Below are 23,688 nucleotides of genomic sequence, written 5' to 3'. Positions count from 1 at the left end.
TGCCTGGATGGGGAAAGGAGAGGGGTCTGCACAACCTCCTGGTTTCTGCCAGGCTGGGGAAGTTGCCCATTGTAACAGATTATTTTTGCCTCCCTTATATGCCTGTTGCGATTATAAAAAGGAACCCCCCCCATTTATTTCACCTCGAGCTCCTTGGAGGAGAGTTGAATCATAGAGTTGGAGGGGGCCACCATGGTTCATCTAGTCTGACCCCCTGCAATGCAGGAATCTTTTGCCCAGTGTGGGGCTCAAACTCACAACCCTGAGATTAAGAGTCTGATGCTCTACCAACTGAGCAATCAGGATGTGGGCCAAGTCTGAAAGTTTGTCAATCTTTTAAGCCATCTTTTTAAGCCATCTTGCCGGGTGCGGTGGGTGCGTCTCCTTTTTGACAATTTATTAACATTTGGGGGGAACTGGGTTGTGTTTTTTGTTGTTGTCACTGTCTTTGCTTGCCATTGCCCTCACTCGCTCTCAGTGATGTCATTATCAAGTCAGATTTGACAGGCTGCACAGAGTGGCGATGCCATTCTAAGCTAGGGTTGCCATATTTCAAAAAGTGTAAATACGGACACAAAAGTTGTTGAAGCCATCACGAGGAGCTCTGCATGCCCCTTTCCCCATGCCCCTCCTTTCCCTTCTTCCCTCACGCCCTTCACGCCCACCGCTGAAGCCTCTCTCTGAAGCTTTCCGCCAAATGTGTCCGGAGAAATGGAGGAGGCGATTGTTAGGCTGGAACCGGGAGCTGCCTCCACGGCCGACCAAACCTCAGCAGAGCCAATAGCTGCATTATGGGCAAGAGAAGCCCCATGAGGAAGCTGAGGCCACAGTAGGGTGAGAGTAGTGGTGGGGCGGAAAAATGGCATGTGCTTTTTGATATATTTTCTGGGAAATTGGCAAAAATGACACTGCCAATATGGGCTGCCATATCTCCTGATTTTCCGGGACATTTTCTTGCCGAATTCTACCTGGACGCTGCTTCTGACCGCAGTATTACGGGCATGTCTGGGAAATTCCAGGTGTATGGCAACCCTATCTAAGCAGTACACCAGTAAGGGGACCTTGAAGGGGTGAGGTGCTTCAGTTGGAGCTGGCACTGGAGGCTGGTCCATTGGGGCAAATGGGGCACTGCTCCGAGTCTGCCCTCTGCCAGCCCCCACCTGCCTGCCTTTTTTACTTACAAGCAGCCAGAGCTCAGAAGGCAGGCACAGGAGGAGGATGGGGACGAGGGATGGAAGGATTCCAGTTCTCCCAGTTTCTCATTCTTAAATCCAGTTCCCCACATTCTGCAACAATTTGAAATTTATTGATTAAAGAAAATTCCCCGTGAAAATTCACCAGCATTTTTAGTACGAATTTCTCCTAATAAACACATTTTCATATGCAGTTTTGATGAATGTACACATTTTCGCAAGCAATTTCCCCTAATGCAATGCATTTTTGTGCCTTTTTTTACAATTTTTTTTTAATGCATGCTTTCCCTTAAAATGTGCATTTTTAAAAATGGTTGGAAAACTGTAACCCGAAATTGGGAAAAGTGTGAATTTTGAAGGATAGCTCTGTTTCGGTTCACACGTGGTTTCAGAAAGGGTAAGTTGGATAGATTTGGCTTTGAATGCATACTGAATTGAATTCTTCCTCTGTCCCTAATGGAGCAGAAACAAGAGCTCCTTAGCTCTGCCTGCCATTGGCTGTGGCTCCAGCTGTCATTGACTCTGGCTCTGCCTACTTTGCCCTCCCTGCTTTCTGCTCCACCCAACGGGCACCAGCTGCCACTGGGAGCAGGCATGGGGAACCAATGGCCCTCCACAAGACTGTGAATATGTTTGTATAGTTCAAGTATTTCCCGGCAGAAATGAGCACCCTGCTGAAAGTCCTTGTTTGACCCCAAAGTAAAAACTGGACACTATTCCATCCTAACCTGACAATAATTGAGAGTTGGCGCGCTGTGTGCTGTTGCATTTCTTTGATGGCTTCCAAACAAGTCCTGTTGTTTTGCTGAGCCTCACCTCCCAAGAAAACCCACATGATAAGGCAGGGATGGTGAATGGCCCACTGGATCTGGCCATGGCTGGTTTTCCCCTCTGGCCTTATTTGCTTCCCTCTTTCCCTTCCTCCTCCTCTCCTGCTGGCTTCCTCTGCCCAAGTAGGGAGAGCTCATTGCTTTGAAAATGTTGATCTGATGGCACCTGCAACCTCCACTTGCATCTTAATTTGAACCAACCTCATCTGTACATTCTGAAACAATATGCAACCCAAAGCACAGGGTACCTCCCCTCCCCCAAAATGCATATAACTAGGAAAATCATGCCTTAAAATGCATGTATTTGTGTCCCTAGTATAACATCAACAGTGCGTTCTATTAGGGGATATTGCATTAGGATTGGGGAGAAATTAGATTCAGTTCTCATCTGAAGCTGAATCTATCAAATCTGCACTGTCCGAAACCCATGCGTGAACAAAGCACAGCTATCTGTTAAAATTCAACCTCATACAAAATTTGCCTTGCAGTTTTCCAAGTAAACAATGGTAAAAAAAGCATATGTAGAACCAAGATTGACAGCTCTTTCCATCTTTATTTAGGAGTGCACACACACACAAAAATGCTGTTGAATTTTCAGGAGGATTTAAAAGAAAACACCAAAATGTTGTAGACATGCTAGGAACTGAACTGGTAAACTGGAAAAACGAGATTTGGTGGGTCCCTGCAGCAGAGACTAGCCTAAGCCCCTTCCACCTTAAAGTGTCCTTGCAAGGTGGAGGGCTTGGCTGGTCAGATCCTCAAACACAAGAAGCCCTTTAAGGAGATGAGGATTGCCCCCCCCTTTTTTGCAGGTCCCCAGCTGTGAATTTTTCACACTTGGACATGTCAGCCAGGCTAGAATGGTGTCCTAGCCTATTACGATTAACAGAATGTCTCGACTTTGCTATGCTGGTGGAAGAAGGCACTTAGGGTTTTTTTTTATTGTTGAAGGTGGTACATTGCAGGCAGTGGGGGCCCTGCTGCGCCTGGGGCCACACCTTTGAGGCTCAGCTACTTTTGGCTGGGTCGGCCACTGCCCCATCTCCTTTCCCTGTGTTTTCAAGCGGCCTGGGATCTTTAAACATTCTCATGTCCAGGAAAATGTCGTCCTGATGGGAAGGGGTTCCTTTGCAGCCCTCGTCGCCTTTCTGCTGCTCCAAGTTCCTAGAAGAAGACAAATAATGAAGCTGGATGGGGGTGGGGAGAGAGAGAGAGAGACGATTGGGGGAATATTATGGGTTCCTGCAAATCCTTCTGCTTAGGTCCAGGTAGTCTTACAAACTGACTCCTCCCCAGCTCAGCTCAATAAGAAAATGAGGGGCTGGGGATGGAGGGTGAAGAAAACTCGCCAAGCCAGCTAATGTTTCACTGCTGCTGCTCAGGACACCGAAGGTTCATGGGGCTTAGCTGTACCACCTGTACCACAACTGAGGGTGGTCCTGTTTAGGGAAGTTTTTAATGTCTGACACACTATTATTTATAATATTCAGTTGGAAGCCGCCCAGAGTGGCTGGGGAAACCCAGTCAGATGGGCGGGGTATAAATAAATTATTATTATTATTATTATTATTATTATTATTATTATTATTATTATGTTGTTGTTGTTGTTGTTGTTGTTGTTGTTGTTGTTGTTGTTGTTGTTGTTGTCTGCCTCTGCAGAGGGGAGCCTGGCTGGCTGGCCCTTGGCAAGGAGACTTGGGACACGGCAGGGAGGCTAGGCTCCAGGATCCCGAGTCCTCTGGCGGCAGGCAGGGTGGGGATCCCTGCATGGGGGCGCCTGCCTCGTACCCCTTCAAAACCATGCGCCTGGGGCTACGACCCCCCTGGCCCTCCCCCTGGATTAGAAGGCCCGGATAGGTCTTTAGAGCAGGTGTGCCTTAGCTGGTTTAACCTTCGTTTCCCCACATAGTCCTACTGGATTTGATACAAAAGGCCTCTGAACTTCAGGCTTGCGTTTCCGTTTTTAAAGGAAAGTATTTCGGAAGGCAGGGGATGTTTTAAGAGGCACACAGGACCCTCTTGTCCGTGTAATCCTAGCTGACTTCAGCTGGAGTTGCTGTTTGCTCAAGGGAGGTTGTTCTGCCGTAAGAATGTAAGAAGATTCCTGCAGTATCAGGCCAAAGGCCCATTAGTCTCACAGTGGTCACTCAGATGCCCCCGTGGAAAGCCCCCAAGCAGTACAGCAGCACTCCCCCCCCCCATGTGATTTCCATGAACGTGCCAGGTGATGTGTTGAAAAGCTTTCCTTGATTGACTTCCATCGCTTACACTGCACTTCCTATATACATTTTAAGGCAGATTGTATCTGTTATTCCATATTATTCCCATACAATCTCACACAAATCAGTCAATGAAATTTTATTAATATTTTCATATTGAGATATTTGTAGAATAAATTTGGAAGAAATTCTTTTCTTCTTTTCTCTCTCTATTTTTTCTTCTCTTTTTCTTCTTTTGTTCTTTTTTATATATGTGTGCTTCTCTGAAATATATATGTATGTATGTATGTATTTGCAAGATTTTGTAATAATTATGTTAAATAAATTAATAAAAAAGAAAAAGAAAAGCTTTCCTTGAGTTCTGTACTGATCTGGGGTATTTTTTTGATTAAGGGGTATGTGCAGCCGGCAACTGGACTGCTTCTCCTCACAAGCTGGTCTTTCAGCTAGCAGAGGAGCTCTGCCGCACTCTTGGATTCGAATGTCAAGATACTGATCAGCAAAGAAAAATCAAGTATCACTTCTCTCTCAGGAATATGCAGCCATTCCCCCAAATTTGCAGGAGGAAATTTCCGTGGGGTCCAAGGTTATTTCGTTTTTAGGCACCTTGAGTTAATCATTTGTCTCTGCAAATTAACGGAGGTAATCCAGGGCCTGAATGCAGACTTTACCTTCACGCCAAATTGCTCAAAGCAATTTTAAACAGAAGATAAGAGTCACGGTGGGGTTGGATTAGATGACCTCCCCGTAGCGTTGGGCAGAAATTCGATTCCGTTTGCACTTAAAGGGGAATTTACCTTTCGAAAAACAAGATGCAAATCAACCCACAGCCATCTTTCGAAATGCACGCTTTTCTGAATTTTGCAATGTTGTTCCTCTGCTAAGCAATGCGTACCGAAATGCATATACCAGTACTTCTGTACAGCATGCATATAAATTTGTATCTTAATGGAAATAACATGCAAAACTGCATGGTAAAAAGATGTTTTAGAGCAAACAAACCCGATTTATCTGATTGCCAAATCTGGTGCTAAGGGCAGCAGCTCTTGGTCCCTAAACTGTGGGAACCTATCCCTGGGCCTTTTTGTGGGAGTTGAATATCATGTCTACCATGTGACAATGGCAACAGCAAATTCAGCTTCTTTGCGTCATAAGCCAGTCTCATCTGTGTAAATTGATTATCTGCACACTTTGTGGGTGATCTGCATGATATAGGCAGATAATTTATGCGGTTACGATTGGCATACATTGACAAGCCAAATGATGCCCATTCCATGTTTTGAATTAAGAGAGGGGGTAGCCGAAAGGATGACAATTCCTGTGTATGAATCATGACATGAAAAGGCACAATCTCTTCTGTTTGTATTATAATAGCTCTATAAGCATTGCTAGCATAAGTACCTTCATGTGTCCTTTGACTATTTTAGGTAAAATGCTGGAATGTTGTGTTTTCCTTGATGCAAGTCACTTCTCCGCCACTGATGGCTTACTAAATGGAAGGAAGGCAGTGTGGTGCAGTGGTTAGAGTGTCCAACTAAGACCTGGGAGACCAGGGCCAGGAAGCTCATTGGGTGACCTTGTGCCAATCACTCTTAGCCTAGCCTATCTGATAGGGGTGTTGTGTGAATAAAATTGTGGGGGACCAGTTATGCCAACTTGAGGTCCTTGGATAAAAGCTCTTGGATACATGCGATGAATACATCTACTTTATGTTGGCTACATATTTGAACACCTTAAGATTATCATGAGCAATGACCAGGTTTCTGTCTATGTTTGGATACATGGAATAAGAGCCTAAGAAGAACCTTTTGCATTCATCTAGATTCATCTAGTCCAGCAACCTGTTCTCACAGTGGCTAACCAGATGCCCCCCCAGAGGATAAGAATTCGAACTCAACTCCTGGGGCTTTCTGTGTGCAAGCCCTGCACTTTGGAAAACAGGCTCACAGCCATTTTTTCTTTGTTGATTATACAGAATGAACATGTCCCCTTACCAATTCCCATCACTTTTTCTGAACCTTTTCCAACTCTCCAATACCCTTTCTGAGCTGAGGCAAACTGAACCTTTCGAAACTGTGCCAATTTTAGCCACTGATTTTAAAACTGCACTGTTGTGGGGTTTTTTTGGTCTCTCAGAATTCCCAAACAATGCCAGGTACCAAGGGTTGATGCTGATAAGCAAACAAATGTGGCTAAGGAATGAGGAGGGGAAAAGGCAGATCTACTTACTGGTTCTCCACATCTTCGATGGTATCAGGTAGTGGCATGTTCAGGGTCTCTGGAAGGAAGCAGGCGGCAATGCCAGAGATGATGGGAGCTGCCCCATAGATCAGAAGGGGGAGAGATGGGGAATACTCGCCAGTCATCCTCACCAAGGGAGCCACGATCCCGCCGACACGAGCCATGGTGTTCCCAAACCCCATCCCGGTCTGCCTGCCATGCAATGGACAGAAAGTTGACAAAGGGGGAAAGCCTTAAGCCTGGGAAACCTGTGGCTGCCCCAACAGATGACCCCAGACTTCAACTCCCATCAGACCCAGCCAGCATGGCCAATGACCCAGGATGATGGGAGCTGTAGTCTAGCAATGTCTGTAGGGCCACAGGCTCCCTATTGCTGGCCTAAATAGATTGGTGCCTGGTGCTCATTGGGACTGGTAGGGCAAAAGGCAGGGAGCCCAACACTAGGGGGAGCCAGAGCCAACGACAGGCAGAGACGACTCATTCTGGTTTTGCTCTCCTCTTCCTCCCTGCTGAGTTCTACATGGAGCAACACTGAGATTGAGGAGGAGGAGGAAGCTGCCAGGCAGTGCCAATCCCTAGGGTGGCTGGGAATATGAAGACTGGTGGAAGGTGGCTGGCATATGGCAGACTGAGACAGGTGGGGCAGCGCCCCATTCATCCAAATGGGCCAGCCTCCAGAGCAGCCAGGTTATTTGAAGGATGGCTCCACCTGCCTGTTTTAAAAGATGGGCCTGCCTTAAATAGCTTGGGTCTAGGGGGCTTCCGCAGCTGTGTGCGCTCAGGCCACAGAGGCCACTTTAGAAAGTAAAAGGAATAGCAGTGGGCAGCATTGTATACCCATCAACTGCCCTGGAAAAGCTGGGACATCTCATTTCCCCACATCCCAGAAGAGTGCGGCGGCCATTTTGGGTGCCTCACATGACTTCGGGCTGATATCTTGCGCCGAAAACAGCATTTATTTCCGGGTACGCAAGACGGTTCTGATGGTATTCCAGGATAACCGCCCATATAAAATGGCCCACAGTTAAGAGCTTCCACTAAGTCTGAGGTACCTGATCACCGTGGGGTAAAGCTCTCCCGTGTATAAGAAGACACAGTTGAAAGAGGCTGCCAAGCACCCTTTCCCAAAGACAGCAAAGACAGTGCGCAGGATCTGCATATCTGGGGAGAAGATCAACTCAAATGATTTTGCAAACAACTATTGTTCAGAGCCCTTCAGCCCCCCAACAAATTCTGTTACCGTTTTGACCTTTGGTTTCTTGCCATTATTTGACTTCCTGTTTCACTTTGCATTTGGCATACATTTCCTACCCCCACCACCTCAGTCTTAAGATAAGGTTTTCTCCCTCTGTCACCAGCCAAATGACCTTTCTCAGTTTGTCAGTGTTGTGTCACCAGCAGTCTTCGTCTCAGAACTATTAGAGCATTTGTGAACATTCTGTGTCTCACTTGCAGCTCAGCCAATAACAAGGGTGGCAGCCTGAAGGTGGCAGGCAACAGCCACATTTTAAGCCTTATTATATACTGTAAGTTTCCGGCAACCTTTGGTGAACACTGGCATTGACACTGTGAATGCTGATGCTCCCATCACCAGCAGGAGTGAAGTCAAGGCACTTTCCTTGCGTGAAACGACACATTATGTTAAATAAGAAGCTGTTGGGATGGGGCTGGGAGCTGATCAGGGCTGGCGCTGTGGTTTAATCCTCTCCCACTATGCTGTGATTTCAACAAAAAGTTCCTCCCTCACCTTCTTGTTTTCTGTTTTATGGTTTTCAACTTTTACCTGCAAATCACTCAGAAAACTTTAGCTGTTGGGTATTATGCACAAATGTAAAATAAGCAATAAGCAAATGAATTAATGAATTAAAATTTGCCTGGAGGAAGGAAGCTGTTAGTAAGAAAAATGCACCCCGCATATGCTCAGGAGCTCTTTCACCTATTCTTCCACGTGCTTTTGAGCCAGAAGCATGAACCTGTAGTCTCAGTCACAAGGTCTTATGCCACACAGTTCTAGGACTTAATCCCATTTCACACTGAAAACAAGCAGCCTTTCCTCCTCCACAGGAAACCCTATTGGGAGCCTATAACCCTAGGAATCTGCTTTCAGTACCCTCACCAGACTACAGTTCCCAAGAGGTCTTTGGAGGGCACCCAAACACCTCAAGCAGTAGAAAAACAGACTGTTCTCTATTTTGTGGGAGGAACTCTAGCACATACCAGGAAACATAGGTTTGCAGAAGCATGTTTTGTTTTATTTTGAATTGTATTGTTTTGCTGCTTGGTGGTTTGCCACCCTGGGCTCCTTTAGGAAGAAGAAGGGCAGAGTGAACGTTGAATAAATCAATAGGTGGATAAATAAATAAAGTGGATGAAATCATTCTGTATCCCTAGTACAGCATACCTATGTCTTTATATATGTTGGAAGCTGCCTAGAGTGGCTGGGTCAGCCCAGTCAGATGGGTGGGGTACAAATATTATTATTGTTGTTGTTGTTGTTGTTGTTGTTGTTGTTATTACCCACTTGAAAAAATAAGATGCCCTGGGATTTTCTTGGAGGAAGAGCCATGGGATATAAATTTAATGCATAAAGCAAATAAATAAGAAACAAACTGTTTGCAGTTTGGAAAGTGATGGGGACGTACCATACATTGAAAAGTATGGGGTGGAATAGTGACTAACAGGAAGATGCATGAACACCTTGCAAACAAATCAAGATGAACATTTGTTGTCAATGTATAACCTCCCAGGAAACAAATTGGAGCAAGTGCTCAATAAATCCAACTTCCGCATAAGCTTTGTGCAAGCAAATCAGAACGAATGCTCAATGGTCTGGAGGAGCCCCTAAACTGCGGTTTATCTGGAGTCTCACCTTGGGGGACAAAGATGTTTCCGGCAATGGACAGGCCTGCTAGGATGAGAGTCAATGCCTGGGTGATCCTGCGGCCAAAGTAGCAAATCACAACAAAGGCAATGAGTTTCGCTGGGATATCGACAGCCCCAAAGATCACCTGGATGAGGTAGACGCTGACCCCAAAGTTCTGCAGGTCCATAGCCAACCCATAGTAGGCGAAGCTGGTGGAGAACCTGGTGGCGGATACAGGGAAAACACACAAATAAGCCGAGGGTTGTGGCTCAGGAGCAGAACATTTGCTCTGCGTAAAGAAAGTCCCAGGTTCAGTCTCCAGCGTTTCCAGGTAGAACGGAGGGACATCCCCGTCAGAAACCAGGTGAATCCGCTTCCTGTCAGCGTAGATACTGAGCTAGCTCAATGCTCTTCAACCTTTGACCCTCCAGATGTTTTTGGACTCTGTTGTCCATCATTATTCTTTATGCACCATTATTTATTAAATTTGTTAGTCGCCTCCAACCCAAAGTGACTTACAACCAACCACCGATCGTTCCATTTACAGTGGTACCTCCATTTTTGAGTGTCTCAGAAGCCGAACGTTTCGGTTTTCGAACGCCGAAAACCCAGAAGTAAATCCTTCCGTTTTTGAATGCACCTCGGAAGTCAAATGGCTTCCGCTGCATGTTTTTCAATTTTCTCCGTTGAAATTGGAATTCTCCCTTTGCGCCTCAGTTTTTGAATGTTTCGGAAGCTGAACGGTCTTCTGGAAGGGATTACATTTGAAAACCAAGGTACCACTGTATATCCCAACGTTTTCTCCACAGAGCTCAAGGTGGCACCTGTGGCTTCTGCCCTCATTTAGTCCCTCACAACAACCCTGTGAGGTAAGTTAGTCTGAGAAGGAGCCTGGGGGGGGGGCTGGTCGTGCCCCCTCTCAAAAAAGCACAGCCCCCCAGCCCCCCACACTACACCCCTGCTCTAACCAACTGAGCTATCCCCCCCCAATACTGAGCCAAGAAAACGATCTTTAAAGCGATCTGGCTTTTCTTCTTCCGCTTCTTTCATTCCGTCTCTTGCCTTCCCCACCAGCTGCTTCCACCTCAAACTTACCAGACGAAGCAAAGGCAGCACGTTACCCGTCGCACAACAGGCGACCGCACCAAGTCAGCTGCCGTGAAGTTGGACTTGGCGGAGGGTACCTCTTTCTGCAGGCTGGCTTTCAAGACCTGCAAGAAAAAGACAAGCAAGGGGTTGCCCGCCGCCTGCTGTGGTCTCCGGCCAAATTCTGCACATTTAGGGATGGAATGACGAGACGCCTGGAAACTTACTTAATGTTTAAGGGGAAGGACCAGAGTTCCACGTTCAAGTGCATGCTTTGGATAAAGAAGGTTCCACATTCAATCCTCAACCTTTTTCGGTAGAGGTAGGGGGAAAGCCCCATTGGAAACCTTACAGACCAGCAGGCTAGTGAGGTTGGAGGCCAAACAGGCGAATCCACAACTTGCACCCCGATTGCAGAATTAGTGTATCCTGACTGCGGAATCAAGACTGTCGCAAAATATGCACAGCCATTTTTTGGATGGCTGGTCCACCTCGTCTTCTTCCTAAGGTTGCTACCATTCCCCACCTGCACTCCCAGGCAGGCTCCTGTTCCCTGTAGATGTTTGGCAGGCAGATATTCAAATGGTGCTGTTTTTTGGTTTTTTTAACAGCAGAGAGATGCATTTTTGTGTGTGTATGTTTTTTTGGGGGAGCTGGCACTGCTGAATCACTACCTGTTGTGCAGATGCTAAAGGTTTAGAAGCGTAAACCAGGAAGAAAAGGAAGGAACGTTTCTTTCTCTCGCTACCTCGAGGCTGAGCTTCTGCCCTTGCTCCTTCTGCCCATTTATCCGTGCCACTTTTTGCAGCTCCTTGAGTGCCTGGTCCAGTTTGCCAGCTGTGGCATACCACCGGGCAGACTCTGTAAACCACCTGGGCAAGAGAAAAACAGAGAGGCAGCAAGGTGGGGGAACAGGGACACGGTGAGGTGAAAGCAGGTATATACAACCCCTAGGTAATGCCCATCCTGCTCTACAGAAGGAGCCCTTGGGTATTTGTTTAACAGCTCTGCCCTGCACCCCAACATCTCCTTCTCCAACAAGCCCCTCCCTAGGTTCAGCTAGCTTTCCCCCCCTCTTAGGGCTTATACTTCTCTGCCTCCAATGGCTGTAAGCAGGGGTGCTGACTCCTAGAGGCTGAACCCCTTTGAACCCCCACCCCAATATTTGTTAGTGGGGGACAGTTTCCACAATGTTTGTCCGGGATATGGCGGCTCCTCCCCCCTCCCCCCTCCATGGAGGGGAGCAGCCCCCGGCTCATGGCATTGGAGCCGCCCAGACACCCAGACATTGTGCACGATGGCGTTGTGTCTTGGTGTCGTGTCCGATGTCTGGGCGTCACGTGCAGTATCACAACATTGCGCATGATGCCCGGGTGCGACTCGTGACATCACGGCATCACACGCGATGTCAGCTGCGTCAATCACCCTCCCGAGTCAGCACGCTTGGCTGTAGGAAAGGCAGGAAACCAACAGCTGAAGCTTCCCTCTGATAATGTGCTGGGGAAGCTTTTATTGTTGAACTGCTGTTTGTCAATGATGCAAACACAGGACCTGCTCTTTAAAGCTGAATGGGAGCAAATGGCAGTCCAGGTTTTCTGCAGATTGCTCTTTGCTCCGATTCAGCTTTAAAGAGTTGTTTTTTTGTGGGAGAAGCTTTGGAGAGAAAGAAAGAGGGTGCTGGACACAGAGCTTTAAAGTGTGGGTTGTTCCTGGAAAGCGTGGATAAGCCCTATATCTTTATCTTTAAAGTGGCATGCTTAAATGGGGATTGTGAGAGAGAAGAAGAGACATCCCTTTTTCTCCTCCTTGCTTGTCTAGTCTGCCCTTCCAGAAGCTTCCTTGTGACACTCCTCCCATTCCTCAAATGACCGGTGTCCTCCTTCGCAGCTCCCTCCTTCCTCCCCAGCTCCTTTCCCACAACCTCAGCTTTCCTCGCCTTCACCCACCAGTTCCCAGCCTCCCCACACAATTAATGTCAACGTTTTGGGCCAGAAACTCCCACCACTGCCACTCACAGCAGACAAGAGAGCAGGGCCACAGCGCCACCTACCAGCCGTACAGGAAGAAGGCGAAGTAAGGGAAGGAGACGGCCAGCTGGAGCCAGCGCCAGTCGCGGATGGCATAAGCTATGCCTGCGAGGATGAACTGCCCGACGCTGTAGCTGTATCCAGTCACCATGCTGATGGTGGCCCGGGAATGCATTGGGGTCCACTCTACCGCTGGAAGAGGAAAACCCCATGTTGCCGTCTAGCAATGTTCAAAGGAGTGAACACCCACCTAACTGATTCTGGGGTTTCTAACAAGAACTTTGACCTAAACTCTGCGTCAAACAGAAAATATAAAATCAGTACTTTCTTCCTGGAAGTACTCAAGGTTACACAGTACTGGCACCTTCTGCCCCCCTCCCCATGTTAAAAGTGTGGTACTTACTGTAACAATTTCATGGTGAGTACCTCCCTCCCCTTTCTATATAAAAAAAACCGTATAAAACATATGGGACAGATTGAACTTCTCCAGTTCCTCTGGGACATAAATGTACATCAAAAGGAACACCCAAAAACCTTATTTGAGCAGTGGAGAAGTTAAAACACAAACCTAGCTAACGGTAAGGCACTGCTATATTTAGGTAGATTTATCACTTCTAAATATTTTGGCAGTTTAATCCCATGATTTGAATTCACACATGTAAATAATGAAGAACAGGTTTTGTTAGTCCGATATCGTATGCTCTAAATGAGTGGAGATTTAAACCCAGATATCCCTTATTCTGTGCAACACTCACTACAACACAACATAGTGGCTCAGGGTTTGTGTGCACAAATCAGACCTGAACCCAGATCACAAGGCTGGGAAGTAGTCATCACTCATTTTACCCCATTGGTAATGATGGATGAGTGTATCTGTCAATGATGATTGGCGTTTCTCTCGGGTTCTCATTTTACCAATCTTAGTCCTCCTTGTTTCCACATCAGTTTGCAAGTTTCTCATATATATATATATATATATATGCTTTCGTAGATTTTCACGGGTACAGGAATGTAGGTTTTGGTGTCTTCGGGTGTCTTCCCGTGTAAGAGTCGGGGTGTCTGGGCGACGTTTCGACGAGGTCTCACTCGTCATCTTCAGGCTGGTGCTTTCGGCTTCTTGTTACTGGAACAGAGCAGAATCTGGTGTTTGAGTTTCTATAAATACTGTTGAGGGGTGTGGTGTATAGCCTCCAACGTTCTGGGCAGAGAGGAAGTTCCTAGATTAGTGTGCCTTTTCTTCTTTTGTTCCTTAATTACTTGAGGGATATCTTGAGTGATTTCATGAGTGATATTCTGAATACCACTGGGTGGGTCATTAAGTGTAGATTAGTTGCTAAAGCTTTCGTGTCTTGACCTCTTGAGCTTGTGAAGAGTTTTTCTGAGAAGATGGCTGTGCTGCATTTAGTTGTGCTCTGGCTTGGCTTCGTGTATAGGGGCGAGCTGTGATTTTGTGCCTTGTGCCAGCCAGATCTGTGTAGGGATTGCAGGGGGGTGCAGCATCCGGAGGTGCCACTATAGTTTGGCTACTGGATGGAGTCTGTAATATGTCTGTGGAGAGGGTCTGGGTTTGGGTCTGGTGTGGTTGATTGGTGACGGCGTTCTGTGTGCCTCTGGTTCTGGTGTCGGTTTTTGTGGGGAGGGCTAATTTCCAGATGTCTGGCAGGCGGGACGTGTCGTCACGCTTGTTCATGTTGTGAGGGTGTTTCTCTATCTCGATGGCTTCCATGATTATTCTCTTGTGGTGATGTTCCATGTTAAAGAGTAATTTGGAATCTGCAAAATTAATTTCGTGTCCTGTTTCTTTCATGTGTTGGAAAAGAGAGGAAGTTTTTTCTTCTTTTTTGACGGCGTTCTTGTGTTCTGCGATACGTGCATTTATTCGTCTGTTTGTTTGTCCAATGTACGTGGCTGGGCAGACTTTGCAGGGTATTTCATAGACCCCTTGGTTTTCCAGCTGGATTTTGTCTTTTGGGTTTCTGAGGATATTGGCTATTTTTTGGTTGGTGCAGAAGGCTGTTTTGATATTGTGTTTATGGAGGATTTTGCTAATTTTGTCTGTAGTGCCCTTGATATAAGGAAGGAGGGCCATGCCATTGTTTTCTTCTGTGTCTTGGTTTTTGGGGGGTGTTTCTTTTTGGATTAGCTTCGTAACCCTGTTTTTCTGGTATCCATTGGCGATTAACACATTTGAGAGATTCTGTAACTCAGTTGTCAAGTGGTCTTTGTCAGCCAGGCGTTTGGTTCTGGAGATGAGAGTCTTGGCTACGGAGTTTATTTGTGCAGGGTGGTGGTGTGATTGTGCATGTAAGTAGCGGTTGGTGTGTGTTTTTTTCCGGTAGATAGTGTGTCCTAGGGAGCCATCAGGTTTTTTGTAGATTAGGACGTCAAGAAAGGGGAGTTGGTTGTTGTCTTCTATTTCCATAGTGAATTGTATTTTGGGGTGTAGGCTGTTGAGATGTGTGAGGAAGCTATCTAGTTTTTCTTTCCCGTGTGGCCAAATTACAAAGGTGTCGTCAACATATCTGAGCCAAAGTTTGGGTTTGTGTTCTGACTTGTCTAAAGCATTGGTTTCAAAGTGTTCCATGTACAAATTTGCGATGACCGGTGAGAGGGGTGATCCCATAGGTGCTCCTTCTATCTGTTTGTATCTTTGTCCATTGTGGATGAAGTACGTGTTGGTTAGGCAGTGGTTGGTCAGGTCCAGGATGTATTTGGGGGGATTGTATTTGTTTTGGATGGCTGTCAAGGCTTCATTAATGGGTACTTTAATGAAGTTAAAACCGACACCAGAACCAGAGGCACACAGAACGCCGTCACCAATCAACCACACCAGACCCAAACCCAGACCCTCTCCACAGACATATTACAGACTCCATCCAGTAGCCAAACTATAGTGGCACCTCCGGATGCTGCACCCCCCTGCAATCCCTACACAGATCTGGCTGGCACAAGGCACAAAATCACAGCTCGCCCCTATACACGAAGCCAAGCCAGAGCACAACTAAATGCAGCACAGCCATCTTCTCAGAAAAACTCTTCACAAGCTCAAGAGGTCAAGACACGAAAGCTTTAGCAACTAATCTACACTTAATGACCCACCCAGTGGTATTCAGAATATCACTCATGAAATCACTCAAGATATCCCTCAAGTAATTAAGGAACAAAAGAAGAAAAGGCACACTAATCTAGGAACTTCCTCTCTGCCCAGAACGTTGGAGGCTATACACCACACCCCTCAACAGTATTTATAGAAACTCAAACACCAGATTCTGCTCTGTTCCAGTAACAAGAAGCCGAAAGCACCAGCCTGAAGATGACGAGTGAGACCTCGTCGAAACGTCGCCCAGACACCCCGACTCTTACACGGGAAGACACCCGAAGACACCAAAACCTGCATTCCTGTACCCGTGAAAATCTACGAAAGCAAATATATATATATATATATACACACACACACATATATATATATATATATCCCCTCATGAAAATTCGCCAGTGTGCGTAGGCGGCCATTGTCTTTGGTGGCTATGACTGCCTGTGATTAATGGGAGAACAGTGCTCTTTGCACATGCCCAGAGGCCTCAGGGCAGATTTGCAGCACGCTTGGCTAATGTTTTAAGCCTTGGAACCAGTCACCAGAGGAAACTTACTTACACAGCGACACGCAGTTCAGCCCAATGCCTGAGAGAGCCATTCCTGACAGGAAGCGGAAGATGCAGTAAGCTGTGAAGCTGGGGGCGAAAGCAGCGCAGGACCCCGAAACAGCCATTTGGAGACAGGACCAGATCAACAAAGCTTTCCGGCCAAACCTAAACCAGGGAGGAACGAGTCTTGTTATAGACAGGGTGGTGGTCTCTGTGTGGGTGAAATCTGGAAGCGGCGGGAATGGAAGAATGATCTGGAAAAGGAGTGGGGAGCTTTTACAGCCTGAGGGCCACATTTCCTTCTGCGCAACCTACCAGGGGCCACATGCCTGTGGTGGGCAGGACCAGAGGCAAAAGTGGGAGGAGCAAGGAATGTAAATATTATATTTGTACGATGGGCCAGTTTCTGCACACGCCTCTCTCTCCTCAACCCAGACAAGCAAAAGACGGTATCAGAATTTGAGGGTGCACTCCAGCCAGGCATAAACACTCAAGGATGGTCTGGCTGGGGTGGCCTGGGGAGGCTCCTGAGGGCCAGAAAGAGAGAAATGGAGGGCAGAATTTGTCCCCCGGGCCTGAGGCTTCCCACCCTAGAGCTACTCTAGAAGCACCAAGGCGTAATGGCTGGAGAATGGAAAGAGAACACACCGTAGCTGCCAGCATCCTGGGAGGGCAAATCAGGACATGACCTCCCCCTGCATCTTGCCGCCTGCCGCCCCTTACACGTCGCTGCCACCCATCGCCTTGGGTTTCCCCAAGGAAAGTGGCAGGATAAAACTAAAACCTTTGAGGATCATTGGACGAATTGAAGAAATTACGGGGCAAATGAAAATGTAGATGAGCCCAGAGTCAGATACTTTCACTGGCCCTGAGCCCACAGTCTGTACCTCAGGTTACAGACGCTTCAGGTTACAGACTCCGCTAACTCAGAAGTAGTACCTCGGGTTAAGAACTTTACCTCAGGATGAGAACAGAAGTCGCGCAGTGGCATCAGCGGGAGGCCCCATTAGCTAAAGTGGTACCTCAGGTTAAGAACAGTTTCAGGTTAAGAATGGACCTTCGGAACGAATTAAGTTCTTAACCCAAGGCACCACTGTAATCCGGATAAGACTCTGGGACTGGGGGAAAGTCAGTTTCTGGCTAGGAAAAAAGTGGTCCTCTTCCCTGCGCACACACACACCGAGTTGACCCCAACATGGGGGCGTGGGCGTGGCATGACATCACACATGTGCTGCCCTCCCAACCCAGCCAGGCCGACTGGCCCATCATGCCCCCCCCCACCCTGAACAGCCACATTACCTTCATGAAAGGGATGCACCAAGGCAAAGACTCTTCATCCTGGCTCATCCTTTTGAGGATTGCCATGGAATTTCCTTGAAAATATTCCTTGAAAATATGGGGGTGCCCTGGCCCCCCAGTCCCTCCTTTGATGGCGCCCCTGTCCCCACAACCTGCCATTTGCCATTTTGCTTCTACTTATTAATCTAGTATGAATGTATTTTTTATAAAAACAACAACAACAAAGGATTCCTTGGCCCAGCTAGAACCAACCGCTCTGACGTGCATTCGCGACGTGCTTTCAAAGCGCGAAATGCCTTACTTGTCTGAGAGGCCGCCGAATGCGACCGCACCCACCAGCACCCCCGCCATGTAGATTGACTGGGCCATCTGCTGCAGCGTCCGAAAGTCACACACCAGGTCCCACTGCGGGAGGGAGGGGGGGAGGGCGGTTAACACAGAAGCGTCACCATCGCCTGGCTTTTCCGAAACGCGAAGCAGAAAAGTTGACTTTGGGATAGGTATCTATAAAGCTCCATTTCCTTTTCCAACTTTCCATCTCGCACAGAAGATGGTGTGCGCTGAAGCTCCGCAGCTCCAAAAGCCATTCCTAGAACCATAGGTGGCCGAGGCAGTTTTTACTGCAAAAACTTTAATCCTTAAATCCCGTTGGCAAGAACAGTGGTACCTCGGGTTACAGACACTTCAGGTTACAGATGCTTCCGCTAACCCAGAAATAGTACCTCATGTTAAGAACTTTGCTTCAGGATGAGAACAGAAATTGCGTGGTGGCGGCGCGGCGGCAGTGGGAGGCCCCATTAGCTAAAGCGGTACATCAGGTTAAAAACAGTTTCAGGTTAAGAACAGACCTCCAGAACGAATTAAATTCTTAACCCAAGGTACAACTGTATTGTGGCAATTGTGTTGAGTAGGAAATTGCTGAATTTAGACAAATGCAGGAGCAGTGACATAGCGTGGGGGGTGCAGGGGGGGCCGGCCGCACCGGGCGCAATATCTGGGGGGTAGGGTTAGGGGGCGCAAATCCACGGGTTAGGTGGCGCAAATTACTTGCCTTGCCCCGGGTGCTGACAACCCACGCTACGCCACTGTGCAGGAGACCCCAGATACAGAACCTGGGATTTTCCTCCTGCAAAGCTGGTCCTCCACTTCTTAAGAATAGACGCCCCCCAACCCCCCCATATTTATATGGAGACTTCACAGAGAGCTTTTGTGAATGATGGATTAGGAGAGGGTGGGGGGTTTTTTGCAGGAGGGGGGAGGATTATTTAAATCACTAAACTTTTGCAAACAGATAATCACAATTTAGCTACTCAACATTGCTCCCTTAAAATCAATCTTGGGCATAGTCATATTTCATATTGAATGTGGACATGTGGCCTCTCTCCCCCCCCCCTTTATTTGTGAAAAATTTTGTTACAGGAAGTCATCTGCATCATTGTTGGGGACCCTCCAGATTATTTAATTATTATTTGTATCCCGCCTTTCCACCAAGGAGCTCAAGGGGCCAAACATGTGTATCCCCCCCCCTGCTTTCTCCACACAACAACCTTTGGAGGTAGGCCAGTCTAAGAGAGAGTGACTGGCTGAAGGTCACCCAGCTGTGTGGGGATTTCTACCCTGGTTTCCCAGGTCCTCTTCCCACACACTTAACATCTGCACTGACTCCGATTCCCATCACCCCAGACCCATAGCTGTCAAGCGTCCCTTATTTGGCGGGACAGTCCCTTATCCCAGCGCCATGTCCCGCTGCTGTCCCTTACTGATGAGGCTTCATTTGGCTGCTGGCTGGGCTTTCTGCCTTTGGCTCGGAGTGGCTCAGAAGTTGAACATACCTGTGCCCGGAAAATCCCTTATTTTGGCTGCTGACCCCTTATTTTCGAGGCTGCTGGTCTCTTATTTTCAAATCTGTAAGTTGACAGCTATACCCAGACCAGGGACTGTAGTCTAGCAGCAAGTTCCCCCCGATCTACACAAATCCAGCCATGTCATCCAGAATCCCACTTCAGTCCCAATCCAATCCCAGAAAATGTGGTGAGGCATTGCTGATTCTCACCTAAGGCCTTCCTACCTCTGTCACAATGGTCGACGTGAAGACTTGGCCATCGTAGGTCCATCCGTCAAGGCAAGGCTCCAGCTCTGCCTCTGTTCTCTCCAGCTCCGTGGAATTGGGCTGGAGGAAGTGCCACTGGGTGGTGACGAAGCGACGGCACTTCTGCAGCACCTGGTTGCCGTCTGTCGGGATGAAGGCTCTCAGAGGATCCCGACAGTCTGCGCCTTCGGTGACGTTGCCGCCGCTGCATGTGCTGTTAATGCCAGTGCGGCAGCGGTGCCCGGGGACGGCTGCTGTAAAATTCTGCAAGAGGTTGTGGGCTGCCATGAGGACCATCGGGAAGCAAAGCAGCAGCACGTTGAGGACCTGGAAACGGCCCATGCCGCCAACCTGATCCAAAAGTTGGGCAAAAGTCATCGCGGCCCAGAGACGCAGGACGGGCCCGGCTGAATCGGACAAGGCACGTTGGCCGATGTAGATGCAATGGCAGCAGGGGAAGGAGAAAATATATACCGGTATATATACTTGCAAACGTTAGGTGTTTGCTTGGCGATCTGGAGGTGCAAATCACAAATGGACTTGCTAAAATGTAGAGATGGAAAGCTCCAAGAACCGGCCCGGTGGAGGCTGTCAAAATGATTCCACGGCTGATTTCCTTTGCAGTGGTCGGAGCTGTACTGAAGGAATGAAACAGTTAAGAAGGACACTTCCCATGCCTCCTGCTGATGGGCAAACAGACGGGACCTCTGCCCTCCTGCGTGTGCATTTCATATTTGAGCCTGCTCCAAGGTCACCCAGAAATGCGCCGCCGCTTATGTGCAGTTCCTACGAAGGAACCAGTAGGGTACCTTTCCCTCTCCCCCCTCTGCCTGCAGGAGTGAAAGGTAGAATAAGGCTGAAAAGGCCAGAGCTCTACAAAAAGGCTCTGGAGAGGGGCTTGTTTTTCTGTGCTTCTGATTAAGCTCCTGCTGAGTTTCAGACGGCTTAGTCAGTTCCATTAGACCCACATCTCCTAAGAATGGAGGTATTAGTGAAAAGGGAGGGGTGCACATTCACTTCCAGCGAACTTGGGCGAGATGGTGGTAACAGGCAGAGGAATGAGCTGAGTCAGGCCTGGAATATGAACTTTTCCCCTTGAAGTCATTTGCATTCCTGGTATCAAAGAAAACATCACAACGATAAGCTTTATTTATGGGGGCTTTGCAGATGGGGGGGGGATCATTTGCTGCTCTGAGTGTTTGGTAAGACTTTTTCCACCCTTCCCTTGGTCTGGGATGCTTCCCGCTGAGGTCGCGTCATGAATCCCCAACGCTCAGTCTGCACGGTGAACCCTTCTGCCTTTGACACATCCACATGTTACAAAAAATGGGGCTCTCTCAAGGGAGACCCTGCAAGGTCTGCTATTGGTCAGTGGAAGGAAACAGAGTCGACAGCCAGCTAAAATGAAAGGAACCTGCCCAGCCCTGTCAGAAAGACCACCCAAAATGTAATGAAAACATCACAAAGAAAGAGGAGGTGTTTAGTGACACTGGAGCACACATGAGTACATAGTTTCGGAACTTGTCAATCACAATACTTTGTGAATTGCCTGTCTTGAACCGCCATTCAAATTCAGACACATTTTATTCCCCTCTCCAGGCATCTAAACACCCACTCTCCTTCTCCCTCCCAGATCTATTCTTCTTGCTCTTGCCCACATTCCCCTCTTTGATAAGCAAATGACAGTTCCCTCTTCTGTGGACAAGCAACCCTCTCCAACTGGTAAGACATTCGCAGCTAATTGAGGGGTTTCCTAGTTTCCTGGCTGTGTGACTTCAGAGGTGGCTGCTGGGGTGAGCTGTGGGCCAAACACTGCTCACTTTTGGGTTTACTATATCATTTGACATGAGTTTCATTCATAAGCAAGGTTTTCCATTCATAAAAAAACCTATTACTTCAGAGGAAAAGGTTATGAATTTATCCTTTCTGGGTGGTGCATGCCCTCAATTTACAGCGCAACCAATAATTTCCAGTGCTTGATGGGAGGCGCTGATGGGCATTAATTACACAGCTCTGCAAAAGTGATCACAACTGCAAGGAACAGGTCTCATATATAAATTAAATGTTCATAAATGTACAAGGCAAACATATGCATAAGTATATAAACCACATGTCTGAAATAGTACAGGAGAGCAATCCTGAAGCCATTTTGATTCTCCCAAATTGACCTCAAATATTTCTCTGCAAGAAGGAAGGAAATGGAAAAGCCTCCCCATTGTCTTTTGCTTACAAATCCTGCCTTAAGGGTGTATTTGTGTATGAATAGGGTGAGCCTGTGACCTCAGTTCAGGAACTAAAGTATTAGCCATCAAAAAAGAATGGCCAGACTGCCCAGGTAATGCAACCAGTGACCATTATCAGGTATCCTGGCAGACAGGATTTCTGCTGTAGGTTTCAATTATATGCAATTTCACTGATGCGCACGGTGCCTTGGAACATAACCCCCACATAATCAGGGGTGGGGGGAGACTGCTTGTACTGCTGAAGATGATGTTACTTGTGTTGTTTCTGCTGTAGCATTGGAGAATGCATGTGAGCAAAGTATTTAAACTTGCTAACGTTTATGGTCTATTCACTCCAAAAGGGGTGGAGGAGAATTTTAATTGCTTAATACTGGCACATTTTATAACATGACAAATGTTTATTGAATACATAAATTGTTCAGACCGTGGCAGGAATCCACCCAGCACTCTTGGGGAAATGTGGCGTGATCTCTTGGAGTAATCAAATGAAACTTTAACACATGGCATGATAAAATTCTATAATTTTATAAGGACAAGTTACTTGTTGCTTACTGTTGTAACAATTGTTTTCTCAAAATTTATCTTCTGAACCATGAAAATAAATAAAAACAGTATTATTATTTTTAAAAAAATAGTGGCATATTTAAAGCTCTAACAACGTATATTTCCTATGCTTTGCAAATGTTAAAATGTTAAAGCTCTAACAACGTATATTTCCTATGCTTTGCAAATGATCTGTGTTTTCAACTCTGCTAGGGACTGTTTTTCCTAAAGAGTGAGTCAAGCCTCGCACCCCTTTTCCCCAGCCATTTTTTCTTTGTAGTTCCCCACACACATGGGACTTTAGGATTAACTGGTATTCCCCAGTGATTTCCAACCAAAACAACAGTCCACCAGTTTGGCGGCAGCCCTCCATATCAAGTACCTTTCTGTGTTTCTGTCTAGATCAGCCCTTTATCCAAAGCACCAAGGGCTGCTGCCATGGATTGAGTCAAGAGTCCAGTGATATCTTAACGGATTTATTATCACAGTTTCCAGAGGAGTAGCCGTACAAATCGAAAATGCTGTCTGCTGACTGCAGCTACTACTATGGCATAAGATCCGCTGTTCTGTAATATCACATATGAGCTTTAACTTTTGATGAAGCCCAGGACAGCGAAACAAGGCCAATATTCCGGAAATCCTTGTCTTTGTGAGAGGATTTTGTGGAACTGTAACAACCTTTCATGTGGATGGTTTGGACTTTATGAACAGACAGGTGGAATAGACACCATTACACGGATGGACCTTATGCATGAACTGACCAGAGAATGATCTGATCCACTGGGTCTTCTGCTTCGTTTGTTTGTTGAACTTTATGAGTTACTTCTGTTGAAATTTATAATTTGGTACAATGAATAGTATACCTTATTTATCTAAGAACACAGCCGATTACGTCTTGTGTGTTTATTGAGCATGCTTTACGTGATCATAGGTTTGTTCGCTGTTCTGTTGAAGCAAAGCAATGCAAAATGAAATAAAGAGCCTTGTGGCACTTTAAAGGCTAACACATTTATTATGGCATCATATGCATGAAAAAGCCTCTCATGGCTGACACACACACATATATATATAGGTATAGAGAAAACTGTAAACAGTGGGGCCTAAAGGCCACAGGATGCAGAAAGTACAGTCTGACATTTCTTCGCAAATCTCAGGTGTATACAATACAATAAGCACAGTAACCATTTTCATCAGTAGCAACTGGCAATCTTCCAAACTTTGTTCCATTAATTACGCACCAGGTATGAGAGGAAACCCTGGTTCCAATTGAGCCCCAGACACACAGAATCAAACTTGCCACAGGAATTCTAGTTCAGTCAGAGGCTGCCTAGTGTGGAGTCAAGTCAAGTTGCAGAGTGTATCCCTGAACAGCTTTGGCAGGAGAGAAGCCTGCGGTCCTCCAGATGTTACT

The 23,688-nt window shown here is 47.0% G+C and overlaps 1 protein-coding gene across 1 annotated transcript in view; it reads right to left on the bottom strand.

Annotated features, from left to right (window-relative positions):
- Window positions 1–2,932: 2,932 nt before the first annotated feature.
- The window catches only part of LOC309521678 (uncharacterized protein), a gene marked incomplete at its 5' end in the record, with an annotated part of 33,615 nt that continues 12,859 nt past the window's right edge, over window positions 2,933–23,688 (bottom strand). Inside the window, 10 exons of the mRNA XM_082204388.1 lie at window positions 2,933–3,187; window positions 6,472–6,675; window positions 7,536–7,644; window positions 9,353–9,567; window positions 10,442–10,557; window positions 11,181–11,304; window positions 12,483–12,651; window positions 16,114–16,268; window positions 17,704–17,807; window positions 19,471–19,988. Of these exons, the coding sequence (XP_082060514.1) occupies window positions 3,031–3,187; window positions 6,472–6,675; window positions 7,536–7,644; window positions 9,353–9,567; window positions 10,442–10,557; window positions 11,181–11,304; window positions 12,483–12,651; window positions 16,114–16,268; window positions 17,704–17,807; window positions 19,471–19,988 (1,871 nt within the window). The 3' untranslated portion in view covers window positions 2,933–3,030. The remainder of the gene's footprint in view (window positions 3,188–6,471; window positions 6,676–7,535; window positions 7,645–9,352; window positions 9,568–10,441; window positions 10,558–11,180; window positions 11,305–12,482; window positions 12,652–16,113; window positions 16,269–17,703; window positions 17,808–19,470; window positions 19,989–23,688) is intronic.

The sequence above is a fragment of the Podarcis vaucheri genome (assembly GCF_965113315.1).
Source record: "Podarcis vaucheri genome assembly, chromosome: 16".
Lineage (NCBI taxonomy): Eukaryota > Metazoa > Chordata > Lepidosauria > Squamata > Lacertidae > Podarcis > Podarcis vaucheri.
The sequence above is the reverse complement of the archived record's forward strand: the minus strand, read 5'-3'. Positions and strand labels throughout refer to the sequence as shown.